Source organism: Balaenoptera ricei, chromosome 19, assembly GCF_028023285.1.
Source record: "Balaenoptera ricei isolate mBalRic1 chromosome 19, mBalRic1.hap2, whole genome shotgun sequence".
NCBI lineage: Eukaryota > Metazoa > Chordata > Mammalia > Artiodactyla > Balaenopteridae > Balaenoptera > Balaenoptera ricei.
In genome coordinates, this window is record NC_082657.1 from 21,575,448 (window position 1) to 21,590,321 (window position 14,874).

At 48.3% G+C, this 14,874-nt stretch overlaps 1 protein-coding gene across 2 annotated transcripts; it reads left to right on the plus strand.

Annotated features, from left to right (window-relative positions):
- The first annotated feature begins 1,847 nt into the window (after positions 1-1,847).
- C19H19orf12 (chromosome 19 C19orf12 homolog) lies at positions 1,848-13,783 on the plus strand. Of its 2 annotated transcripts, none has more exons than XM_059904020.1 (3): positions 1,848-1,924; positions 6,031-6,200; positions 10,563-13,783. In XM_059904020.1, the coding sequence occupies exons 2-3, from the start codon at positions 6,041-6,043 to the stop codon at positions 10,826-10,828; spliced, it is 426 nt and encodes a 141-aa protein (XP_059760003.1). In that variant the 5' UTR covers positions 1,848-1,924; positions 6,031-6,040; the 3' UTR covers positions 10,829-13,783. The 2 variants fall into 2 exon arrangements, with proteins under 2 accessions (XP_059760003.1, XP_059760002.1); XM_059904019.1 differs by lacking the exon at positions 1,848-1,924 and adding an exon at positions 1,972-2,152.
- Positions 13,784-14,874: the final 1,091 nt, after the last annotated feature.

The window sequence follows — 14,874 nt, forward strand, 5'->3', positions numbered from 1 at the left end:
CGCCTTGCTGCCTCCCTTCTCTTGTCTGTAATATGGCAATGGCAACCATGCCTACGTTGCAGGATTGCTGTCAGGATTGAGTGAGACAGTGCACGGAAAGCCCCCAGAAGTCTTTTTCAGATTTGAGATGGCTCCAGGCCAGATCTTGTGTGGGGGGCTCGGAGGAGATGGGGGGAAGCCTTCTCCATATGCCCCCTAAAGTATTCCCTGGCCCTTCTGTTACCCACTACTCTCAGCCTTTGCACCCTCCCAAGAGGCTCCCCAACCTCAGCTTTGCCCCGAAACTGCGCCTCCTCTTCCCTTGGAACCCCAGGAGCAAAGGTGGCGCTAGGCCTTTTCAAACCCCCAGGCCTACTTCACTCTGTATGACAGACTCTAACTCCATCCACCTCATTACAAATACCTCCATTTCATTTCTTTTTATGGCTGAGTAATATTCCATTGTATATATGTGCTACATCTTCTTTATCCATTCATCTGTCGACGGACATTTAGGTTGCTTCCATGTCCTGGCTATTGTAAATAGAGCTGCAATGAACATTTTGGTACATGACTCTTTTTGACCTATGGTTTTCTCAGGGTATATGCCCAGTATTGGGATTGCTGGGTCATATGGTAGTTCTATTTGTAGTTTTTTAAGGAACCTCCATACTGTTCTCCATAGTGGCTGTATCAATTTACATTCCCACCAACAGTGCAAGAGTGTTCCCTTTCCTCCACACCCTCTCCAGCATTTATTGTTTCTAGATTTTTTGATGATGGCCATTCTGACCGGTGTGAGATGATATCTCATTGTAGTTTTGATTTGCATTTCTCTAATGATTAATGATGTTGAGCATTCTTTCATGTGTCTGTAGGCCATCTGTATATCTTCTTTGGAGAAATGTCTATTTAGGTCTTTTGCCCATTTTTGGATTGGATTGTTCGTTTTTTTGTTATTGAGCTGCATGTAAGTCAGAAAGAGAAAAACAAATACAGTGTGCTAACACATATATACGGAATCTAAGGGAAAAAAAAAAAAAAAAAAAAGGCCATGAAGAACCTAGTGGCAAGACGGGAATAAAGACACAGACCTACTAGAGAATGGACTTGAGGATATGGGGAGGGGGTGGGGTGAGATGTGACAGGGTAAGAGAGTGTCATGGACATATATACACTACCAAATGTAAAATAGATAACTAGTGGGAAGCAGCTGCATAGCACAGGGAGATCAGCTCAGTGCTTTGTGACCACCTAGAAGGGTGGGATGGGGAGGGTGGGAGGGAGGGAGATGCAAGAGGGAAGAGAAATGGGAACATATTGTATATGTATAACTGATTCACTTTGTTATAAAGCAGAAGCTAACACACCATTGTAAGGCAATTATACTTCAATAAAGATGTTTAAAAAAAAAAAAAATGGAAAAAAAAAAAAAAAAACCCCAGGCCCAGATGCCGCCGGTGCCCGCACTGCGGCAAGCTGATGTTTGACTCTGCCCCGAATATTCACCGAATATTAACTCAGCGCCTTTACTTGCCAAGGCTGCCGTGCTCTCTCCCGCGCCGGAAGTGGGGGGAAGGGAGGGGTCCCTAGGTCCTGAGCGAAGGGCCAAAGAGAGAAAGGGTCTCCCAGGAGGAGCCTGGGCTTGAGCAAGGTCCAAGGGAACCCCGACCTAAAACGGGTGTGGGCGGGGTGGAGGGCCGGGGTGCGCGCGGCCTCGGGGCCCAGCGACCCCACTCCAGGTGCCGCATCCGGGAGGGCCGCTCCCGGAGCCGGGTCTGGGCCGGGAGCGCGGCGGCAGCGGCTGCGCGACCAGGTGGGTGGTGCCCCGGAAGGCCCAGCGCTGAAGAGCCGGAAGGCGGGAGGGTGGGGCCTGCGCGCCGGGCGGGGCGGCCTGGTGTCCCCGCGCCTGCCGGCCTGTGACCTCGCGGCGCCGCCTCCGCAGGTAAAGGGCTCCGAGCTGCTGGAGCCGGGAGGGGGAGGGGCGCCCGGAGCGGCTGGCGTGCTGGCTGGCCGCGGGCGTGGCCCTCCCGTGCCGGGCGCACGCTCTTCGTGCATTTATTTTCCATATGGCGAAACGGGGGGACACGGAGGGCTGTGTGTGCGTGTCCCCTCCCGCAGGAACTCCTGTGTGTGCGTGTGCCCGCGCGTGTCACTTCCCGCAGGAACCGCGGTGCGTGTGGCTGGTGTTATATCCGCAGGGCGGAGCACCCTTGGCCTTGCCCTCTGGGAAGAGACTCTGGACGCTAGTTTAGAGATGATCAGGAAGGGATGTTACTGATTTAGGGGCTGGGGGAGATTAGCTTTGTGGGGACTGGTAGCTTCTTTAGGCTTTAAAACAAACAAACAAAAAGAAATAGGAATATTTTGAGAGGGTGTGAAGAGACCTGCTCGTGGGCCAGGTAGGTAGGTAAGGTGTGCTCCGCTAGGGTCCTGCTCGGCTCTGGCCTGGGTTGCTGCAGATGGCGGCCCCAGTGTGCCTTGTGCTTTTGATTTTTCAGGAGAAATCAGAAGTCTGAGGTGTATGTGAAATCTCTTGATTTTAAACTCTGGCAACTAATTCGTTTTTACAAAGTCTGTGGGCTAATCTGACAATGTTTGCTGATGGGATCCAATCTTTGCCCTGGGGCATAGAGAGGTGGAAAGACACGGTTTATAGGAGCCAGTGGGCACGCTGGAGCTTTGTAAATTTCACCAGCAAAGTAGAAAGTACTGAGGATTGCAGGTGATTCTTAAGAGGCCCTGCTTTTCTAATTTTTAAAAAGAGCTGTGTGCATGGAGGTCTGTGTTAGCTCTGCAGCCTTCCTCTCCTCATCTCTCACAATCTGGTCCACCTCAGAAAGCCAGGCTGCAGTCCCAGGGACGGACTCATCTCCCTCTCCCCCAGATCCCTGCGGTAATCGGCAGACCAGCCTGGGTGCTCACAAGAAACCAGGGCTTCACGTTGGCGTTTGCCTTCCCTGTGGCTGGCAGATGGGCTTCCTGTGACCGGAGCCTGTTTCGTAGACAAATCTGATTCTGAAATAGGTGTGATATGGGGGGAGGCACACTCCCGCCCCATTGAGGTCTGTCCCCATCAGAGTGCTCCTGTCTCCTCCCTCCTCACCCACTTCTCTACCGCTTACAGACAAAGGCAGCTGGAGTGGGAGAAGGAGAAGCAGGACTGGCTTCCCTCCTCAATCTGGCAGGCCTGGAGAAGTTGGGAGGCTGAACTTTTTACCAAGGGCTCAGGAGATGGGGCTGCAAACCTTTCTTCCACAACAAGAGTCTATTGATGCTCTAACTTCTAAAATGATTCTTACAAGGAAATTAAACCAGCATTCCCTTGGATGGAGGCAGCCACAATGCCACCTCTCTACCCATGGTGTGGAACCATTGAACCCAGCTGGAATCAGGCCACTTCCTTGCCTCCCCTCCCACACACCATGACACCTGCTGGCTCTCCAGTCCTATAGAGCTGTGGGCTTGTGCCTTGTGCTGGCCCAACTGGGCTAAGTGGAGGTTGGAAGTGGCGTTTGCACAGTGATGCCTCATTAGCTCCTGTGGGTTTCGACTTAAAGTCATTCAGAGCAGGTTGGAAGCTGTTTTTTTGTTTTCTGTTTTGTGGGTTTTTTTTTTTAAATAGACAGTAGAGGGTGAAGTGGGTATATGTCTATTTCCTGCCTCTTTTACATACCTTTTCTTACTGTGCAGAAACTGTTTCAAGAGTACAGATCCATAATTCTGCAGAAAACCTGTTTTAGGAGTGGCATCTGGGCAGAGTACACTGGCCTAGAAACCAGACTTGCAGATCAAGCATGGCAAGGCTCAGGGTCTTCATGCCTCTGGGAATGGGAGGCTCATCGCAGCCTCCAGAGGGGCCTTCGAGGGACCTGCGCTTCATCTCCCTTTTTTCAGCATAAGTGACAGATAAAAAGCTGGATATAAACCAGAGCTAAGCTAGAAGGTGACTAGATATTTTACAGGAGGATTTTTAGCTTTTTGAAAGGTTTTACCATGAAATTAATTCCTTTGGTTATCTTAATATGTACTTGAAATTAAACATTTTGTTTGCATAGCTTTACAGGACCATGGCTATTGTGTAAATCAGGTTACTCTCTCTCCCCCCATTTCTGAGTGCAATTCCTTCGCTGTTAATAATGCTATAATGTTATCTTGACATTTGTGCCTGGAAAATTCTTGACCTCTGGAAGGGTGGAAGGGGGCTCTCTCGCAGGGAGGAGGAGGGGGCATGTGCTCTGTCTACACGTGGTCACCGCTGGTGAGAAGAGGGGCCTGGAAGCTAGCAGGCATTTTAGCAGATCCAGGACACTTGGGAGCCAGAACAAGGACAAACACACTTGAATTCTCCTCTAGTCCCTTGGGCAACCCTGCAGGACTGCCCCTCCACTGCCTCTCACACCCCTGGTGAACAGACACATCTGGGGGATGCCTCTTTGCATTTCTGAACTCAAGGACTGAGTAACAGACGTCAGACATCTTGAGTCATGCTCTCATAGACTCTTGCTGTCCAAAGTGAGGGCAGAAGATCACCTGGGGGTGCATGTAAATACAGAATCTCACCCTGCCCATAGGGGCCGTGTTTAACAAGATCTTCAGTGACTTCCTATGCACCGGTGGAGAATCACTGATGTCAAGAATATAAAAGAAAAAGAGGGGAAATTTACAGGGGCTGGAGCACAGGATCCCTCTTACCTCTCCTGGAACTACAAAGACGTTCTGACTGGTGATACAGGAGATCCACAGATTTGTTCTAAGGGCTCAGAATTCTCTCTCGGGATCGGGAGGATAATTTTACATTAGAGACTAATTCTAGATTATCCTTGGGTTTAAAAAAAAAACCTCATATATCCAAAAGATAGTGAGTAATAGGGTCTGCTCCAAAGTTTCACAGTCGAGTTCATTTAGTGAATATTTGCATGTCTCAGCCTTAAATGAAAAGGGGAGTGTTGGTGAGAAAGGAAAGTGCCCACCAAGCCTTGGGTCTAGCCGAAGCTGGAAGGAGAATCACCTGCTCATTGCTGCTTTGATTTTACTTCCTATCCTGCCAGGTGGCCCATCAGTGCCAAAGCTCTCCATTCCCACCAACCTTGGGGCGGAGCCTGCCCTGCCCTCACTCTTGCCCCTGCCTGTCCTTTTCCTGCTAGTGTGGCAAACAGTTTCCTGACCCCAGAGAATTGTTCTAAAGGTCATTGTTCCAAAGTACATCCATCCATCTGTCATCTGTCCATCTATATGCAGACCCCTGGAATTCTTTGATTTCTTTTATTCTCTGGTTGTTTCATCTTACTACATCATCCTGTCCTTGCCTTTGATGTCTCATGAGTAGAACTGGATTGTCTCGATGAGTGGTTGCTTATAGAAGCCAGTGGTGTATGTTAGGAACCAAACGTTCATTTAGAGCCATCATGTCTGAGAGTCTGCAGTGCTCCAGACTCGCTCCAGGCACTTTGCTTCCATTCTACTTACACCTTGCAAGAATCCAGCCTGTAGGTGGTTTATCTCCATCTTACAGGTGAGGAATCTGCCATTCTGCTCAGGGTCATCCAGTGGGTGAAGGCTGTGTGGTTGCAGAGTCCTGTGCTTTCCCCTTCTCTGGCTTGGTGTGGGCTGAGATGCCCTGTCACACAGGAGACGACGGGGGGCTGGGACTTTGTGCACTCGGCCAAGGTTTGTGCTCGGGGATTGCCTGAGCCAGCTGAAAGGCCCTGATGCAAGAGAGCTCAGACTTGCCTCACTTGTGATGAACTGGTGGAACATGTGGGCAGGGTTGCTCCTTAACCTGTTGTAAATCAGAAGTTAATCAGAGGGCAGAGAAGACCTTTTATCCACTCTGCTGATTCAGTCTGCTTATTAACTGAAAGCTGTCCTGCTTTCTCTTTGGCAAAGGACTTGGCACATGACTGCGGTGGGTGCTGTCATTGTGCATACAGCAGAGATACTGTTCTGTACCAAAAATGGGGAACCTTCCTTAAAACTTTAGGAAGAGTAACATTTGGGTAGAAATACGCTTCACTCGTTACAACTCTCCTTTGGAATGCTTCCTTCAAGGTCTGCTGCGATGCCCGTCGCGTTGGAGGACATCATGAGGCTGCTGTGCTCCATCTCCGAGGAGAGGAAAATGAGGGCGGCCGTCAGGCACTCCGGGAGGGGTGCCCTGGTCACAGGGGCCGTGGCCTTCGTTGGTGGTTTGGTGGGCGGTCCACCAGGACTAGCCGTTGGTAAGTGCAAGTGCCTCACAGGGACAGTGCAGTTGTTGGGAAAAAAAGACCTTTGAAACCACAGAGACCTCATAAAAGCCTCTGTCCTGTGTGAGAAGTTTGTTGAGTTGAGGTTGCTTCTGTGAAATGATCTTTGGGTACGTAATTCATCCTGTTAAAAACACGAGCTTCTGTGTGAATGTCTCAGAAGTGCAGGGCTCTCTCAAATGGCATCTGTGTCATGCAGACCTGGAGGACACCTTTCCCCCCAGGGATGTGTCTTAGAGTCTGAAGATTTCAGGGTGTCCTGGGTCCCTTGGACAGTCTCCCTCCCCCCATCACCATTACACATCCAGAGAGGAAGCTGAGATTTGCCAGGCACCTACTGGGGGCTGAGGCTATAGAGCCACTTTACATAAGCTCTTTCCCACAGCGCTTCCCCATTCTGAAAGCAAGCAGTCCAGTGCAGGAAAAGCAATAAGCAAACTCCTAGGGTGGTCATCCCTGTCCCCTTCTTTTACCACCTGCTTCTATTTGGGAACCCGTTTCTGGCAATAAATGAAACTTTGGCTGATTTTCCCATCATTCATTGTTGCTAGAATGAAGTTGCTTCCTTTGGATTAGGAGCAGGAAGAATTCCTCTGTGGCCCAAACCACGGGCTAGGGGTGGTGTCAGAGAGCTGGCTGCTGTCCAGGCCTGACTTGAGGAGGGGCCAGATAAGGCCTCCCTCGAGGTGCCTCAGATGGACCCTGCAACACAGGGGCATCGGCTTAAGGCATGGTCTGCTGCATTGGGCTCAGTAAATATTTACTGAATGCCTCCTCTGTGCCAGGCAGCCTGTGCTGGGATACAGGGCCTGGGAAAGCTCACAGTCTGGTGGAAGTCCTTTCTATATGGCTTGCAGTCTTCACATGAATACAGGCTGGAGAGGTGACTGCTTTTCTGCTGAGGTTGGTTTCTGTGTCCCAGCTCACCAGTAAGGCTTCCTGATCTGTTCTTCCCTCTGATAGCAGGATTGACATTCAAGGACACTGTATTAAGCTGAGCCCACACCGGGGAGAAAAATCAGCTTGTGGGTGTCCCCAGACCTTCCATCTATGCATTTCCATTTCTAAACTCTGTGAATTAGCGAGTCTTGACTTCAGCTTCTTGCCATCCAGGAAGCAGCCCAGGAGGGAGGAGACAAGGCCATTGCCTTCTTCCTCAGTGACATCCTATATCTTTGTCCCACCCCATCTAATGTGCTCAGGGAAGGCTAGCTGGGATCATTTATCATATACCTGTGCCCAAATGCCATTTGGGGAGGACATATTTTATTCAGATTGAGTAAAAGCTGGTAGAGAACAGGATGTCTGCAAAGAGAACCCCAGGGATTCGCTACTTGCAGCCCCTGGTCGTGGGCAGGAGCATCATTTTACCCGGAAAACAAAGGAATTTTCTCTTTTCCAAAGAGTTGGTAATTTTCTGGTCGATATTTCCTGGCGACTTTTTGCATTAAGTGCTGCTCTAAATCAAATATTGATGTTCTCATAAAGGTTTAGTGCAGATGAGTGCAACTCTTATCAGCTCTTAAGTGTTTCACTGGTGTCATGGGGCAAAGTTCAGTAAAACTTGTAAATGACTGGCCCTCCCTCCCTAGAATGCTCCTTATTTTCAGACTGGGGGGAAGCTGTCAAAGGGCAGTGTTCAGCCTCTAGGACATGAGGCTGGCTGGTCCCCAGAGAAGGTGTGTGCTACCAGGTGCCTCCACACTTGGTTTCCTGAGATGGTGCAAGATTTACTTACTGTTGGCTGAGTCCAGCTTGCAAATGGGTTCTTTCTGGCCTGGGCTGCATTCTTTTAGATAAACTTTTTATTTTGGAGTAATATTAGATTTACAGAGAAGTTGCAAAAATAATGCCGAGAATTCCCATATATCTCTCACCCAGTTTCAGTTCCTATATTACCAAGGTACACTTGTCAAAACTAAGAAACCAACACTAACATTACTATTAACTATTCTTCAGACTGTATTTGGATTTTATCAGTTTCTGCATCCATGATCTTTTTCTGTCCCAGATCCAGCACAAGACAGCACATTGCACTTAATCATCATGTCTCTTTAGTCTCCCCTGTCTTGTTTTTTTTACCCCACTCTTTTTTTGATTTTTTTCCCATATAGGCCATTACAGAGTATTGAGTAGAGTTCCCTGTGCTATACAGTAGGTCCTTATTAGTTTTCTGTTTTATATATAGTAGTGTGTATATGTCAATCCCAATCTTCCAGTTTATCCCTCCCCCTTACCCCTTGGTAACCATAAGTTTGTTTTCTACATCTGTAACTCTTTCTGTTTTGTAGATAAGTTCATTTGTACCTTTTTTTAGATTCCACATATAAGTGATATCATATGATATTTGTCTTTCTCTGTCTGACTTACTTTACTCAGTATGACAATCTCTAGGTCCATCCATGTTGCTGCAAATGGCATTATTTCATTCTTTTTTATGGCTGAGTAATATTCCATTGTGTATATGTACCACATCTTCTTTATCCATTCCTCTGTCGATGGACATTAAGGTTGCTTCCATGTCCTGGCTATTGTAAATAGTACTGCAATGAACATTGGGGTGCATGTATCTTTTCAAATTATAGTTTTCTCCAGATATATGCCCAGGAGTGGGATTGCTGGATTATATGGTAGCTCTATTTTTAGTTTTTTAAGGAACCTCCATGCTCTTCTCCATAGTGGCTGTACCAGTTTACGTTCCCACCAACAGTGCATGAGGGTCCCCTTTTCTCCACACCCTCTCCAGCATTTACTGTTTGTAGATTTCTTGATGATGGCCATTCTGACTGGTGTGAGGTGGTACCTCACTGTAGTTTTGATTTGCATTTCTCTAATAATTAGTAATGTTGAGCATCTTTTAATGTGCTTTTTAGCCATCTGTATATCTTCTTTGGAGAAATGTCTATTTAGATCTTCCACCCATTTTTGAATTGGGTTGTTTTTTTTTTTTTATATTGAGCTGCATGAGCGGTTTGTATATTTTGGAGATTAATCCCATGTCGGTTGCTTCATTTGCAAATATTTTCTCCCATTCTGAGGGTTTCTCCGGTCTTGTTTTTTTACCACTTTGACACTTTTGCGGAGTACTGGTCAGGTATTTTGGAGAACTCCTCTCAATTTGGGTTTGCCTGATGTCTTTCTCCTGAGTAGACTGTGGTTATGGATCTTTGGAAAGAATACCGTGGAGGTGCAGAGTCCTTCTTGTCACACATTTCAAGGACACATGACACCCACAGGACCTCTCTTGTGATGCTTGCCTTGATCAACTGGTTAAGGTCATGTCTGCCAGGTTTCTCCACTGCAAAGTTACTGTTTCCCCTTTCCATACTCTACTCTTTTGAAGAAAGTCACCAAGTCCAGCTGGGCTGCGTCTTTTCAATATCTGATTGCCCATATTTAAAAATCATAAGACTTTAAAAAGATACGTACTTGGTATTCCATGCGGCAGCAATTGGCTGGCGTAGGGTAACCTCGTCTCCTTTAGACAGCGACCTATCTCTCCAGGTCACCACAGTCCCACGCAGCTCACTTCACTCCTTTCAGCTACCTGCCTGGCCCCTGTAGGCACTTGAGTTTGAGACCCCTGCCCTAGGACATCTTCCTGTAGCAGACTGCACCTGACCTGGTTAAATAGAACTTTCCATTGATACAAGGTCTTCAAGTTCCAAAATAGTGTGCTTTAACTTTGATAATAATAAATTGACATTTAAAAATAATGTTTGTGCCCTTTTGGGGTAGCAGAAAGAGAAGTAGTTGAATACATTAAATTTGTTATTTATCATCATACAACTTTGGAGGGGTTGTATGAAAAACATTGCTTCAAGAGAAAATACCTCCTCATCTGTCCGCAGGGTCCTTTATAACCACGTGGTTCCACTGGAAATTTCAAAGTTCAGGGCTAAGGCTCAAATTAGCCAGCCAGTGGAGGAAACTCAGCCTCACCACTGAGATGGTTCTCCCTGAAAATGCATTTGCTTCTCAGCCCTGTTCTTTGAGATGAGAGAGATTTTTATGAGAAGCATGGAAACCTTCCGCCCACGAAGAGGATTTTAGTTAGCACAGCTCTCAGGAGGGGAGATGCTTTGTGTTGCACTGTGAGCACAGAGCTTAGGGGAGGGCATGTTTGGGTGACAATTATCTGAGCCAAATCGACCAAAGACCACGTCAACCTTTGCCCTCTGCCCTCCTGGCGGAGCAGGCCTGAAGCCAAGCCCATTCTGACCCGCTCATGAATGTGCCCACTCGTCACGACGGTAGATGTGAACTCAGCGAGAACCTGTGGCTATCGTTTATGAATATAAATGACCGACTAATTGAGTCCTTCCTGTTTTCTAGGGGGGGCCGTCGGGGGTTTGTTAGGCGCGTGGATGACAAGTGGACAGTTTAAGCCAGTTCCTCAGATCATAATGGAGCTGCCACCTGCCGAGCAGCAGAAGCTCTTTAACGAAGCCACTGCCATCGTCAGGCACCTGGAATGGACGGACGCCGTGCAGCTGACCATGCTGGTCATGGGCAGTGAAGCCCTGCAGCAGCAGCTGCTGGCGATGCTGACCAACTATGTCACCAAGGAGCTCCGGGCGGAAGTGCAGTACGACGACTAGGCCTCCGCTCCAGGAAGCAGGGTCCCCCCGACTCGTGGAAGGTGACTGGGGAGCTGCGGGAAGCCCCACATCATCAGAATATTACCCTAAACTGTAGCGAAATCTCCTGCTGGAGAGGCTGGGGCTGTGCTATATCGTGTTCTGGAATTATTTGAGAAGATGCCGCGTTTTGTGGCCGTGTGCACCTGTGTGCCCTGACAACCCTTCAGCTGGGAAGCTGGTGAACAGTAAAGCCGTGACTGCTGCCACGTAGTGGCAGTTTTCTGAATCTCCTCTCACTCACACAGGAGCTGGAAGAAGGTCTTCACGTTCAGCCTTCTCATCTCATCACGTGAAGATGATGCCGGTACAGGCAGCCGTTGCAGGACCAGCCCTCCCTTGGGACCTAGGGGCTGTCCCCTGCTGGAATCATGTTTACCTCTTGAATGCCCCTTCCCCACCCAGTGACTTCTGAGTGGCCTCAGGGAGGGGGCAGTTGGCCTGCTGAGTGAAGCCACAAACGTCAGTGGCACCCAGCCCCTCCCCCAGTAGCTGCCCGACTGGGCTCTCACCCTCCCAGGGGCTTGCTTTCCCCATCTGAAAAGTCATAGTAGTTCCTGAGTTCTGTTTTTTAAATTAAATATTTTCAGTAAATTATTGCTCTTTCTGAAGTGGTAGAATCATAAACTATCTCTAAGAAATCTGTCCACCCTAAATTTCTCCTAATATTGTTTTTGCTTTGCTTTCAGAACCACAGTTTGACTAAGTGTCATCAAACTACAATAAATGTTTTCTGAACAGTCCTTTTCTCCACCTATTTGTGTAAAGTATCTCTGACATTTGAAGTTGTACACGTGGAGCACAAGGGAAGGGAAGGTATCGGATTTGTGACTTTAAAGAAGGAATGAGAGCTCCGGGTTGCAGGGCCCGCGACCTGACTTTCCAGGCTGCTGTGGCTCCCTGTACTGCCGGTGAGCACACACTGCCCCGAGCCTCCCTAGCAACCACAGGATGTCCCTTGGGTCCCAGGGACCTGGAAGGAAGCGGCACCGTCCTCCCTGGGGTGCAGAGGAAGGCACTCCTGCTGAGCAGAGTCAGTGTCCCGCGCCTCCGTGTGTGTAAAGAAAACTTCAGGGCAAATTAGAACCCAGGGTGATTAAGGAAGGATCAAGCTTTTATCTCAGAAAAGTTGCTCTTTTTTTTTAATAAATTTATTATTTATTTATTTATTTATTTATTTATTTATGGCTGTGTTGGGTCTCCGTTGCTGCGCACGGGCTTCTCACTGCGGTGGCTTCTCTTGTTGCGGAGCACAGGCTCTAGGCACGCGGGCTTCAGTAGTTGTGGCTCGCGGGCTTCAGTAGTTGCGGCTCACTGGCTTCAGTGGTTGTGGCTCGCGGGCTCTAGAGCGCAGGCTCAGTAGTTGTGGCACACGGGCTTAGTTGCTCCGCGGCATGTGGGATCTTCCCGGACCAGGGATCGAACCTGTGTCCCGTGCACTGGCAGGTGGGTTCTTAACCACTGGGCCACCAGGGAAGCCCAGAAAAGCTGCTCTTTATCTGGCCTCATCTAGCACACATCAGGTGCCCTTTACAGGCCACACTCCTGGGGTTGATGAAGCCACTTTGGTCATTTGCACTGCTTGGGTTGATGGGGGGCAGGGTGGAGTCCTTTTAGATGATTATCCTGACTCATAGAAGGTGACTGGGTAGTTATGGGGGGGCCCCACCCATTCAACTCGTGTGTTGGGTCCTACTCTGCCAGGCCCAGGGGACACAGGTGGTTCCAGCTCGGAGGTCCTGCACCAATGTCCACTGGAGTCCCTTCCCCGGCCTGCCTAGCTTTACCCTTGGGAAAACCACTCTCGGGAGGAGATGGCCTGACTCCTGACCAATTTGGGGTCAGATGAAGCAGGCCTTACAGAATAAAGTCATTGGCCTAGCCAGGTCCTGGGTGACTTGCGGTGGACTTTAGGCCCAAGAGGAGTCCAGGCCTCGAGTCTCATCTCCCCCAGGAGCTGAAAGCACTTTCCTTGCTTTCCCCTCACACTCTACTCCCAGCAACTGTGGCTTTAGTATTTCTGCATCTTCTTTGAAATTTTTTCATTTATTTATTTTTGAATAGGTAATACAAACCTGGTACAAAACTTAGAAGACATCAGAAGATAAAAATGGAAAAGGAAGGTATCCTCCTATACTGACCCCTGCTCCAGCCCCCTTTCCAGATGCAGCCACTATACCAATTTCTTGTATATTCCTTTAACTCTGTTTTTAGATAGTCATTGAATAGTATTCTTTTCTTTGTCAGTGTTTATTGCTGAAAACAGAAAAATCCAGAAAAGTATAATGAAATAAAAACCATTAAAAGTATCACCACCCATGGGACTTCCCTGGTGGTCCAGTGGTAAAGAATCTGCCTTCGAATGCAGGAGACGAGGGTTTGATCCCTGGTCGGGGAACTAAGATCCCACATGCCTCCAGGCAACTAAGCCCGCGTGCCACAACTACTGAGCCCGCGCATCTCAGCTAGAGAGCCCACGCGCCCTGGAGTCTGCATGCCACAACTAGAAAGAGAGAAAACCCACACGCCACAACTAGAGAGAAGCCTGTGCACCACAGCTAGAGAGAAGCCCGCATGCCACAACGAAGAGCCCACGCACTGCAACGAAAGATCCCGCGTGCCATAACTAAGACCCAGCACAGCCAAAAAAAAAAAAAAAAAAGTGTCACCACCTAGAAAACCACTGTTAACAAATTTGGCATATTTTGTGCAAACCTTTTAATGCTATGTATGTGTATTTCTAACATATTTGCATCTTTAGTGTTTAGACCTTTTTGAACACTCTTACCAATTAACATTAAATAACATTTGTGATGTATTTTGAAATCTCTTGTAAACATGTGTAATGGCTTTATAATATTCCACTGCACTAAACCATATATACATACCTGCTGTAGTGTCTTTTTTAGGTTTTTACTATTATAGTGCTGCATTTTTGTGAACATTTTTGTGTGCATATTCTGTTCATATTTTCGATTATGATAGATAGTCTGTAAGATAGATTCCTCAACGTGAAATTGCTGGATTAAAAAGTATGTAATATTTTTTAAGACTGTTGTTCTATTCGGTCAAAACTCTTTCCAGAGGGGCAGTATCAATCATTTGCTCTCCCAGCAACAGGTTTTGGGGGTGCACATCTCATCACATCCTCACCAAGAAATAGAATGAGAGTGTCTTAAAGCTCTGTTAATTTGATGGGTGATTACTGACATCTTGGTTTGAGTCATTTATCTTTGGATTATGAGTGGGGTTGACAAGGCCAGGGTGACCTCCTGGTGGCCACCTACCCAGGCGGTGCTGAGAGCCCCCGGGCCCCCATGGCCCAGGCCTAGCAGAGAGTGAGGGGGCCCTGGCCTGAGCAGAGGGCTGGCGGGGCGGTGGCGGCTTGTGGCCAGGAAGCAGCAGGGGAGTGCCAACAGCAGGAGCGTAGGGAGGCAGCCGAGGAGGAATCCTTGGTGGGGGACCCAGTAATTATACAAAGAAACCTTCTGCTCCGGGCCGGTTATTAACCTGCTTCGGGTGTTGACGTGACAGTGCCGAGCGAGATCTTTCCAGGCAGATGGTGTATTTTTAGCTAGAATGAACTTTTCTATTTTTCTGTGTTTTGGAAGTAGACACCGGGGTGTGTTGCAATGTGGGAGGACTGGGGCTCAGGGTGTGGAGGAAGGGTCCTCTCCCCGTTACTCATTGAGGGGTGCCATCTAGTGGGCAAGCGGGTGCATCCTTTCTCTTCTTCCCTCTGAGCCAGTCCTGTCGAGCCTTCTCGGAGTCTCCAGCCAGGCCAGGATGTGGCTCCACAAGGATATGCTGTTTTGTGAGTTCCCCTTGGGAGGGGGCTGGGGCCTTCCTGCGGTTTTAATAAGCCATGAACAGAAGATCAGCCATGTCTGCTGCAACCTTTTTGCATATAAACCAGAATGTCTCTCAGTCCTGAACAGTCAACATATGGCAGTTAAGCAATGCCAGGATTCATCTAAACCACACAGGGAAGAAGGACTCTCTGATAT

What these genes read in the sequence shown, in the direction of transcription:
- C19H19orf12 (XM_059904019.1), top strand. Translation starts at nt 2,049, where the DNA reads ATGGCGAAACGGGGGGACACGGAGGGCTGTGTGTGCGTGTCCCCTCCC. An exon ending in CACTTCCCGCAGGAACCGCG is followed by an intron (nt 2,153 to 6,030) that starts GTGCGTGTGGCT and finishes GCTTCCTTCAAG; the next exon opens with GTCTGCTGCGATGCCCGTCG. An exon ending in TCCACCAGGACTAGCCGTTG is followed by an intron (nt 6,201 to 10,562) that starts GTAAGTGCAAGT and finishes CCTGTTTTCTAG; the next exon opens with GGGGGGCCGTCGGGGGTTTG.